This window comes from Polyodon spathula, chromosome 25 (assembly GCF_017654505.1).
Source record: "Polyodon spathula isolate WHYD16114869_AA chromosome 25, ASM1765450v1, whole genome shotgun sequence".
Classification (NCBI taxonomy): Eukaryota; Metazoa; Chordata; class Actinopteri; order Acipenseriformes; family Polyodontidae; genus Polyodon; species Polyodon spathula.
The window spans coordinates 8,905,548-8,916,821 of record NC_054558.1 but is presented as its reverse complement, the minus strand read 5'-3'; the positions used below and the strand labels follow the sequence as shown (position 1 = coordinate 8,916,821).

Below are 11,274 nucleotides of genomic sequence, written 5' to 3'. Positions count from 1 at the left end.
CACTCATACGTTCTAGGAGTCCAATATCCTCAGATCACTGGTGCTCAGCTGGATTGGGCCTCAGGGTCTTCAAGAAAAATCAGTCAGGTCATTTTCATGTGCCCTCTGTGACTGGCCTTCGTGCTTCTCTTAAAGAAGCTGGCTGATCCCCAGGGTTCAGATTCCAGCAATCCCTGTGCTGGTTAGGAGATCCAAGACATACCGAAGCCAGGTCTGACCTGTACAATATCATCCAGTGGTTTAAAAAAAATTATTATTGTGCTTTTGTTGCTGTCATGTTTTTCTTTTCGCTTAAATTTCTGTTTGAGAGATGTCAGTTTGAAATTATAATGTTTCAGTGGAGTGACTTATGTTGTAAAATACATTTTTAACAAAATTTAAAATTACACAGGTATAAATGTTTTGTTGTTTCAGATTAGGTTTAAAGTAAAGCACCATGATAGAGGTACAATCTGAGTGATACAATTCCCAGTCTTAATAGTGTTTGTTGAATCCCTGACCTGCTGGTAGCCATAGATACCCATCTGATTCAATCTGAGATTGCCAGCTAATCACTGCATCCCCCACAACAGCCTTGCTCCTGAACATTGACTCAGGTCCTGGTATCAACTGGCCAGCTCCCCCCACTACTATATTTAGCATTGCAGAGATATGGGACAGCAGCTGCCCTGATCCGCCCAGCCTCCTTCTCTAGTTCTCTCTCACTCTCTATCTCTTTCTTTCTCTCTTTCACTCCTGTCTTTCTTCCTCTATCAGTCTTCTTTCCCCCACAAACCCTGAAACACTTCTAGTCTCCTCCACAATGGCTGACAAACAGGGAAACATCAAGAGAAAGGAGACCACCAAGAAAAAGGAGGGCTCAAAGGCACAGGAGAAGGCCAAACCAAAGGAGAGCTCAAAGGCACAGGAGAAGGCCAAACCAAAGGAGAGCTCAAAGCCAGACAAAAATACCAAGCCAGAGGAGAATGCCAAACCAGAGGAGAACTCCAAGGGTCCTGAGGACTCGGGGAACCCTGAAGACAAAGTGGAATTAATGGAGCTGCCTCCCTTCCAAGTCATTACAGGGTAAGGAGAGGGGTCTTTAACTGAGCCAGTGGCATACTTGCTAAGACATGGGCCTACAGTCGGGTTCATTTCAGTTTTTTCGTTGCTTGCTGAGGACAGAGGTACAGATTATATATCTGAGTGCATTTGTGGTCAACTTTTGAATTACGATGTCACTCTTCCATTGTCTTTGGACTCAAAGTTCATAGTTCAGGTGTGTGTGTGTGTTGCTTACTCTGTAACTATCACTAGACTATCACCCACTTGCCAAATGAATGGGCTGTTCTGACAGTAAATATACTGGGGAATTGTTGTTGTCAATCTCGCAGTTGCTAAATGAAACGTTTTATATTTGCAAGCTTCATGAAAGCTTTGTGTGGCAGGCTGTTCCGATTTCATTTTTTATTCACTCTCTCCAGGGATTCAGGCATTCTATTCTGTTGTGAATTCCAGAGAATCCTAAAGGAGTATTTCTTGTGTGTTACTTTAGGAGATTTTTGGGATATTTACTTCACAGATTAAAAAAAAAAAAAATCTTAACAAACCTTTCTTTCTCCTGTCAAAAATAAAATAAAGGCCATCTGGGATACCTCCTGCTCTCCCCACGGGAAGGCAAAGCCAGTTTTTAAGGATTGGGAGCCAGTCTTGTTTACATTAGCCGACGCGTATTTCAGACACGTCATTCCCAAAGCTTTTATGGAAGTGTTCTTTGCTGGAATGGAAGGTTTCGCAGGCCAGTGGGTGTGACTGTGTTTAGTCAGTAGAACCATAGACAGTAGAACCAGCATTTATACAAACCACGCCTCCCCGTCCCCCAGCAATTGTCGACTGTGACATTAATCAAGGATCAAGACAGCATAGCCTGAAGCATTCCTGCTCAATCCACATTGGTCTTATCAAGATGGGGTAGACTATTTTGGGTTCTTATTATGATGGCACTCTCCTTATCATTGTTCTTCCTTACATGGTAGCAGAAACGGCACCCCAGGATTTTTAACACATGTAAAAAAAGTTCTTTAGAAGGACTGTAAGGGAGCTGATCATGTATATTATCTATGAAGTGACATTGATAATACTAATAATGCAGTGGTTTTGTACAAAGGAGAAATGTAGGTTGCAAGGCAACCTCGTATTATGACATTAGAATGGTATGCACCCATTAGACTGGTTATCTATTGATCTTCAGCAGCACCATGGTATCAGATCCACTCCAGTGTATTTCTGTATCATGACCACTTAGTAATACTCTTGTGTCAGATTTGCTGGTAATGCTGTGGTCAGCTTGCCTGTGGCTAGGGTCTGCGTTACGCACTGGTATCATCATGGGATCCCAATGGCATTAACACTGTTCTGGACAGGAGAGGAAGTCCGGGTCAAACAGATTATGCATGTGTAGCTATTGGAACAATCATATTACTCATAGCAGAAAGAATGACAGGAACTGGGGCATTTTATGCTGACAAAGCTCAATACTTCAAGCGTCACTGTAAGTGGGTTGTCCCACCCTTTTATGTTTTTAAATAGCTGTCCCTTACTAGAATAGCCCACTGGTCTAGCAGTTTAATGTTTTTAAACAGGCGTATGCAATTCCTGAGCACGTTTCTCAGAAATATTAACAGTAATTCCGAACCGAGCTCAATCGTTTGTTTTTAATGTAGCTGTGGAAATCTGTTGTTGCAGAGTCCTTTTTAACAGCTGGAATTGGATGCATCCATCGCAGTGAACGCTGGCCTTGCCTGCCCATAGTCTGCATAGTCTAACGTGGGCAAGCGTGACGGCTCCAGGTCTTGTTTAGATTATGATCAGCCAAGTTTTTAAAGCTGATGAGCTGCTGTCATTTACTTTTGGGCTGTAGAGTTGATCAGATGCAGGTTTGTGTTCATGAAGTACAGATCTCTTATAAAGTGGTTACCCTCTCGTTGCTTGCTTGTTGTTTACTGAACATGCGGTTGCTAGTCTGGCGCAAAACAGTTCCCGTGTTCACATCACTGGTGGATTGTATTGCAGTGATGGACCTTTATTTCAACCCTGATAAGTATGTCAGTAACACAAGCCCCCCACCACAACTTTAAATACACAGTTGGTGCCAGTTATGAACTAAGATCCCCTATGAACTAAATAGATCCCCTACAGCCAGATTCCTCTCTATATCACCCCATTCTGAAAGCTGTAAAAACAAGTTTTATCACCAATGGATAAGAGGTTCTCTAAATACATGTAAAAGGTAAGCATTCCACAAGTATGTTCAGCCCCCTCCACTACATTCCGATGGGGATGTTTCTGAGGTTAAATTAGATCCCTTAGTCTATTTTAATGACTCCTTCTGGAACATCCCTTTCATGTAGCCATTCTCTAATAATAGAATCTCTGCAAAGTCCTGCTCTCTGCACACAGACTGCCCTTGCAAAGGAGATTCCACACAGCGACCAGAAATAGGTGGAGCTTTAGACACTGCAAGAACCCAGCCATTGCATGGGGAGGGCTTCTACCTGGCCCTAACCATTGCAGATTGGAGAACTGTCTCGTATGTTAATGCACCTGCTCAAGATCTCAGCACTTTTTCTCGGAACGATACATCAATCCAGAGAAAATGACAATGAATTGTAGAATGACCCTACTGTGCCTCAGCTTGGCTATACTTTTACATGCGTGTGCTGGTCTTTAATTGTCGCAGCCCCATGATCTATCCACTAGCAGTTTTTTTTAATCGCGAGGAATGTAGGAATAAAGCAGGTGGCTGCATTCCCCTGGGAGCACAGTGCAGCACTGGGGTTCAGCAGAGGAGCCTGGACAGGAGAGTCCAAGTGAGGACAGCCCCAAGGGAATGCACAGACAATGTGATGCTGTCTGGACATGCTTAAGTCAGAGAGCGCAATGTAAATGGTTGGAATATCAAGCACAGTGTGTCAAATCTAGACTGGAGTTACCATGGTTGGTATTCTGACATTGGCACAGGGAATGAAGGAGGAGCAGCAGAGGAATTCCCATTTATTAGATTTTGCTAAATAAAAGTTGTCCTCCAAGCGGCAGAAGTATTTAGCACTGAATACAAAAATAATAAAACTCCTCCACAGTATTCAAGTTTTGAACATCATTCGGTAGATTTGGAGTATCGCTTAGGGCAATCACAGTCCTGGAGGTCCATTCCACTTCAAGTACAACTGTATAATGAACCACTTCAGGGTCTGGATGGTTTCGTTGGTTCAAGTAAACAATTTCAGAACAGTGTTGGAATGAAGACCAGGGGAAGGGCCAGCTTTGCCCCGCCCCCCCGTATTGTATACACTGTATTATATTTTTATGTTTTCCTGATACCTAATACTTTTTTTATTTTAGGGATCGCATCTCGTCCTTTTTTTTCAAATTCCAGTTCAGAAACGTGGAGTACTCCTCCGGCCGCAACAAAACGTTCCTGTGCTACTCGGTGGATATCCAGGGTGGCGGAGACGTGGAGACCTTGCGGGGTTACCTGGAGGACGAGCACATCACTGCGCCGCACGCGGAGGAGGCCTTCTTCACCCTCCTCCTGCCTGAGTGCAACCCTGAGCTGAGCTACCATGTCACCTGGTACGTGTCCTCCAGCCCCTGCATGGCCTGCGCTGCCAAGATCGCGGAGGTGCTGCGCAGCCGCAAGGGCCTGCGGCTCACCATCCTGGTGGCGCGCCTCTTTATGTGGGAGGAGCCGGAGATCCAAGAAGGCCTGAGGCAGCTGAGAACTGCCGGCTGCAAGCTGAAGATCATGAAGCCGGCTGACTTCGTCTACATCTGGGATACCTACGTGGAGCCCGAGGGACAGACGTTCACTCCCTGGGTGGACGCGCAGGAGAACTACGAGTACTACGAAGAAAAGCTGTCTGAGATACTGCAGTGACAGCAGAGTGAGTATTAGCAATGCACTGGCTCAGATCCTTCACAGGGTCCCTGGAGTACAAGAGCTTCAAAGAACACTTTCTCATCTGTAACCTGCTTGTCTTTTACCTGTTTCCTGTAGGTACTGGAATGCTGACTGTCCTCGTAACAGGAGTCTGGGCTGCCTGACATCTCACCTCTTCTCTTTCACTCACAAAATTCACCTTCAGGCACCTGCTTTCCTTCTGCAAATACACTTGTTCTAATAATCACAGTAACGCTTTTCTGTTGTGGGGCTGGGTTAAAACGTGACTCCTGTAGGTACTGTGGTCCTTTTACACAGTACATATCGTATCAGAGTAGATCCATCAGTGTGCTTCGCTGTGTTTGACGTTCCCCTTTGACGCGCCCAATCCCCCTCTCCAAAAGAGAGCATTGCTCAACAGTGACACCCGTTACACAGCGTCCTACAACTGTGGACTTCTGTTCAGACCTCCACTGGCTCATCCACGAGCTTGGCCAACAATGTACTCATGTTCTTATTCCCTTTTGAAGAATGACGTGCAACTAAGTGCAGATTTTCCTTCTAGTATTCAGATGCACCCAGTGTGTAAACTAACATGACCGATATTTGTATGTATTTTCTGTACATGTCATCAGCATAATCAATGCTATCCTCTTTTTTTTGTCTTTGTTTCCTGAACTCTAACAGAACAGAGGATGACATGTATAACCTCCCACTGCTGCAGGGGAGACAGGAGTCGAACGCTTCGGCTTCCAGAATAAAGTAAACAGCAGGCTTATAGTGTTAGGGTCCCTTTGTGGAAATGTAAACACACTAATGGGGAAACAAAATCTCATTACTTGTGAAGCTGAGCGCACAGGCAGATTAACTATGAAGAGAACAGGACATGAGGCCAAAGAATCATACCTTCTGATAAACCTGTACATGATTGTGGTACAGTGTACAGCTATGGCCAAAAGCTTTGCATCATCCTATACAATTAACTCAATTTGCTTCATAAAGTCAAATGAAACCTGCTGAATAATGTTACATTAACACATTGAATTACATACCGCTTTGTAGTTTTTTATTATATATATATATATATAGATAGAGAGAGAGAGAGAGAGAGAGAGAGAGAGAGAGAGAGAGAGAGAGAGAGAGAGAGAGAGAGAGAGAGAGAGAGAGAGAGAGAGAGAGAGAGAGAGAGAGAGAGAGAGAGAGAGAGAGAGAGAGAGAGAGAGAGAGAGAGAGAGAGAGAGAGAGAGAAGAGACTTAACTCTGGAAGAAAACTGACATTTGTTGACACATTTCAAAATGTAACAATACTTACATTTAACATCCTGTAATTTGTACAGGTAGACAGCTGCAATATCATTTAGTTTCTTTGATTTACAAAGCTAAAATTATGTTCTATATATCTAATTTTTTTTTTTTTTTTTTTTTTTAAATTAGGTCTCAATCCTAAAAATCTAGCCGATGTAAAACTTGTAGCTAAAACTAGTTGTGTATTGGTCAATATCAGAAATGACATTGCTGTAAAGAAGACATGAAACTGCTGAGGCTGCTTCTAGGACCTTGTTCACAAAGCATATGGAGAAGCTATTGAATGAACCTCCTGGGTTATTGATCTGATCTAAAGATAACCCTACTTGACACAGCTTCTCGTAGGCTTACCTAAGAATTGTGATTGGGAATATTGAAGTCATGGATGAAGAACAAGACTTTTTTTTTTTTTTTTTTTGTGGTACACGTATGTCCCTTGTACCTTAATGGGTTAAAGTCCAGCAGTTATTGCTTCCTCTATGCATATCATCATTGCAATGAAAACAGGACTGGTTTAGGTAAAGAACTCAGAACTCTTTGCACATCGACATTAAAGAGAAACGTGTACACTTCTGTACAGTCCTCTACAAACACACGCATCCCATTGTGTACATTTGCCTCATTTGCCATTATGTGAAAGAGAATTTTCTAAATGTTTATATATTCTTTAGCCTTTTATTATTTCATTAAAATAAATGTTTCCAAACAGACATGACCCACCCTGTACTGGTGGTGGTATAAAGATATGCAAAGACCTAGATCTGGGGGGGGGGGGGGGAGGGGGGGGGGGGGGGGGGGGGGGGGGGGGGGGGGGGGGGGGGGAGACTTGGAACAGTTGGAACAATTAACGTGTTGCAAACAAGTGGCTGTCATGATGAGCAGAGAGTTAAGACAGGGCTAGAGCTGGTTCACGTGGCCATTTGAGTGACCTGGACACCAATGCTACCCTTGCTAGACACAAGCATAGGATTTAAATACCTGCTCTTTTCTGATAGAAGGAATTAGGGTCCTGAGCTTTCTTTGGAAGGCTGGGCAGCTTATTTTTAGTGTGACGGTCAGTAACAGCAGCCAGGCCACTTGCTCTCCTGGTGTGTCTGTCACTCACCCTGCATAATCACTGCTAACCTCTCCCTCAGAATAAGGGAGTGAGCACTCAGCGTTTACCCCCTAGTGCTGGGATCAATCAGCTGTAACAGGGGTCCCAATCAAACAGTCTTGCTGATCAATGAAGCTGAATATTACTTTCTAAAACCCATCCCTTTCATTACTGAGTGTTTTCACTCCAGCTCTTAATATGACTTTCAGTTAACACACAGATCTGACTGGTATCCAGCTTCTGTAACAATGGTCTGTTTAAATGGATTTATTTAACAGCATATAGTGCCACCCAGTGGCTTAGCACTGCATCACAGATCTTAGAATAAACAGCTTAAATGACCCTTTCCCTTATATTTATATTTTTTCCATCTCTTCTATTTAACAGTAAACCCGCTTTGGTCTATAGTGATGATAATCAGATAAGATAGCCCACTGTGCAATCCCAGAATGGCAGTACTGTAGCTGCATGATGGCTATCAGTTCAGACATGCAGGCACATATCCTCTGTACTGTGATGAACTCTCATCCCTGCAATACAGACATGACACCATAGCCATCTGCATCATAACTAACAATATCACTGATGCTTCATTAACAAGAACGACAACATAAATAAGCACTGAACTCCTTCATTGCAATGATCCCGGAGAGCCATCGAAGTGCTGTAGCTTTACAATATACAAAAAACAACACTAGACTTTCATAAAACACAAACATGTTCATGACAACCTCACATAATGATGAATAAAACAAAAAAAAATTACCTGAGATTTAAACATACATCAAAATGTTTTGTTTTATACTGTCTGTTGTTTAAAGAACTCATAACAATATTTTCTCATCTTTAAAAGGGGAAAAAAAAGGAATTATATTTCACATCAGACTCTTATCTTGCTACAGTAACCCAACACTGTCCCACTTTTGCTAGAATTAGTGTAAGGTGCATTGATTTATAAACCAGGGCTGCCAATGCCAACCAACCAGAAGCTGAATCTGCAGTCTGAGGGAAGTTGATTAGACAGCAATGGCAGCCAGGGTGGCACATTCAATGCCAGGGCAAGCAGCCACAAGAGGTCCCAGTCCCAGCTCAGCCCATGCTGCCTCTCAGAGTGAGTACACGGTGATCTGGATGTCAGTATTTTGGAACACCTCTTCTATCATCACTGCCACCTTTTTCCAATCCAGACAATCCAGTCCGCAGCCAATCCTGAGAGAGAACAAAACAGGCACGTGTTCAGCATTTAACATGCAGCATTCGCACCAGGGAACTCGCTCACCACTGATTGGTGGAGGTAATGATTATTGCCACTAAAGCAAAACCCTAAAAGGTAAAAAAAAGGTCTGTAAAGGTGTTATTTTATTAATACTGATGAATTTATGATTTGAGGTTATACTATTATCATTTGTTTATTTAGAAGCCTTTATCCAAGGTGACTCACAGAGACTAGGATGTGTGAACTACACATCAGCTGCAGAGTCACTTACAACGTCTCACCCAAAACACGGAGCACAGGGAGGTTAAGTGACTTGCTCAGGGTCACACAGTGAGTCAGTGAGTGAGCCAGGATTTGAAGCGGGACCTCCAGGTTACAAGCACCTTTAACCACTGGACCACACAGCCTCCTATACATTAAAAATACTTAACAAATTCAATGACAAACGTTTGGCCTAGAAGTCTTTCTCACTGGTGTTGCCATTCTATGATGTAACAAATAACAAAGGTGTTGGAACTCTATCAATATAGGAATGACATCTTGTGGTCCTCGTCCCATACCCTACCTGGGCATTGACAGTTTTCTGACTTCATTGCTGACACAGTGCTCCCTCATGGCTTCCAAGCTCTTTCGCAGGCTCTCGTAAGTCGGTTTCTGGTGAGCTTTCTTCTTTGTGATCTGTAGCAGGAGCGAGAAAGAACCACTTTGAACAGCTAATTAAAGAGCGTCAGTGTTTTAAAGTACAGTGCAGCCCATACACGAGCAACTTAAACACTGCCTGTGTTTTACAGTCCTGAAAACCTTTCAGACATGCCATATTACAGTGGGGTCCATACATACATACATACACAATTAAAGCACTGCAAAAGATGGTCGATGGTCCACTCTTACCAGATAGTAAACAAAGCGCTTTCCTCTTCTGAGCACTGCGCACTCACCAGGCTGCTTCTCTGTGGGACAGGAATAAAACAAACACTGAGACCTTGGTATAAATAATTGCTCAGCTAAGACTTTGCATTGACAGGTGCATTACAACGAAGGCGCAGGGTAAACCCGGAATACTGCTACTCTATTCCCCGTGCTAGCTACAACGATATCATGAACTTGGATGAAACAGGGCAGCTTGTTCTGATATAGCTGTACCCCACACAGTATAATATCCAAGTACCATACTCTTTGGCCACTCTCCTCCAATCAGGAGACGAGAGCTCACTTACTCTGTCCCAGCAGCTCCTGGACGCCCCCGAATTTCCTCTTGAAGAGCACGGCTATCCCAGCCCCCATGCGGCAGTCCTCGCTGATGCACTGAGCCAGAGACTCGCTCTGCGGACAGGAGAACAGGTCTCCCTTCACATGCTGGATCTGGTGAAGAAATATAACAAAAACAACACAGCGTTGTTAAATGTGTGTTTTTAGGGAGCTGTTTACTTGTTTACATTTAAAGACATCAGCTTTTAAAACAGTATGTGGAAAATAATGAGTAATATATAGCAATAAATGGATAATTAACTAACCTGCCTCCAATACAATCATGTAAAATGATACACTAAATTACACTGCATCTTTACTTACAGTTACAGTGTGTTCTGTCACTGGAGACGTCGTTTCCGTGACTTCCTCCTTTGTTTCTGCACTTTCCATTTTGGGTTACTTGCCTCAGTTACTTAAACAAATAAGAGTCATTAAACAAACACTATAGACGCTTTAATAAATTCAGGATACATAATCATTCGGGCATTGTGCCACGTTGCTGCTACCCGGAACCTAACTAGCCAAACTGGGTTGCACTGGCAGACGTTTACAGTGCAACACTACTTAATATCGACAGTGTTAACAAAAGCTACATTAAAAAAAATAAATAATAATAAATACATATTATATATATATATATATATATATATATATATATATATATATATATATATATATCGGTAGATGATGTTTACAAAATGAACATATTATTATTATTATAGTATGGTATATTTAAGGTGGCACTACCAAACTGTTATGTTATTCGTACCCAGGTGAGGCGTTAGCGCACTGTGCACCCTGTCAGGAGACACTAGCTGATATTTTATTTGCAATTCTGCTGATATTAAAGTTTAGTCGATGTTGCAGCGTGTGCTTGACTCCATAACGTCTGAAACCAAATCCTTATGTTTCCAATTTAAACTTGAATCCAGGGACACAAAGCGCTTTCGCAGTGTAACCATTTTGAGTGTGATACAAAGTGTTGTTGCTTACCTTTTTAAACGATGTTCAGGCATTAAAGTATCGACACGATACCGTACTTTTATTCCACGGTCAGGTTCTCCCTTACGCGTGTATAAATCACGTGAACGGTAAACAAACCCTCACACACACTTTCGATTCGCTCTCTTAAAGGGGACGCTTCGTCCTGTATTAAATCAACCAGTTGTATTCAGTAACACCATGTACCCAATAGAGGAATATTGCATTCAATTTACATGTCAACAGATTATGCATTAGTTAACAAAAATGGTATCCCGACTGAGACATTTCGCAATGAAAAAAAATAAACTTGTAGAAACGGTTCTCTACTGCTGGTGTCTTGTTATTTTGCACTGCGTGTTAAAAAGTGGTACACCATGTACTGCGCTTGTTCAGACATTCACAAATGATTTCAGCTCAGAAAACAAGGACACGCCCGTCTGCGTACTGGGTTTGGCCTTTAAAGTTCTTTTTAATATCATTTTTTTTCACAATTCAGAACATTTA

At 42.6% G+C, this 11,274-nt stretch overlaps 2 protein-coding genes across 3 annotated transcripts; one reads left to right on the top strand and one right to left on the bottom strand.

Annotated features, from left to right (window-relative positions):
• Positions 1 to 636: 636 nt before the first annotated feature.
• On the top strand, positions 637 to 5,167 carry LOC121300036 (C->U-editing enzyme APOBEC-2-like). The gene is made up of 3 exons (XM_041228385.1): positions 637 to 1,065; positions 4,381 to 4,922; positions 5,036 to 5,167. The coding sequence occupies exons 1-2, from the start codon at positions 803 to 805 to the stop codon at positions 4,913 to 4,915; spliced, it is 798 nt and encodes a 265-aa protein (XP_041084319.1). The 5' UTR covers positions 637 to 802; the 3' UTR covers positions 4,916 to 4,922; positions 5,036 to 5,167.
• A 1,846-nt stretch (positions 5,168 to 7,013) lies between these two features.
• LOC121300037 (ADP-ribose glycohydrolase OARD1-like) lies at positions 7,014 to 11,062 on the bottom strand. 2 transcript variants are annotated; one of them, XM_041228388.1, is made up of 6 exons: positions 10,780 to 11,062; positions 10,108 to 10,198; positions 9,753 to 9,897; positions 9,427 to 9,485; positions 9,101 to 9,213; positions 7,014 to 8,528 (listed from the first exon to the last, which is right to left on the bottom strand). In XM_041228388.1, the coding sequence occupies exons 2-6, from the start codon at positions 10,174 to 10,176 to the stop codon at positions 8,426 to 8,428; spliced, it is 489 nt and encodes a 162-aa protein (XP_041084322.1). In that variant the 5' UTR covers positions 10,177 to 10,198; positions 10,780 to 11,062; the 3' UTR covers positions 7,014 to 8,425. The 2 variants fall into 2 exon arrangements, with proteins under 2 accessions (XP_041084322.1, XP_041084323.1); XM_041228389.1 differs by lacking the exon at positions 10,780 to 11,062 and adding an exon at positions 10,556 to 10,769.
• Between the last annotated feature and the right edge of the window lie 212 nt (positions 11,063 to 11,274).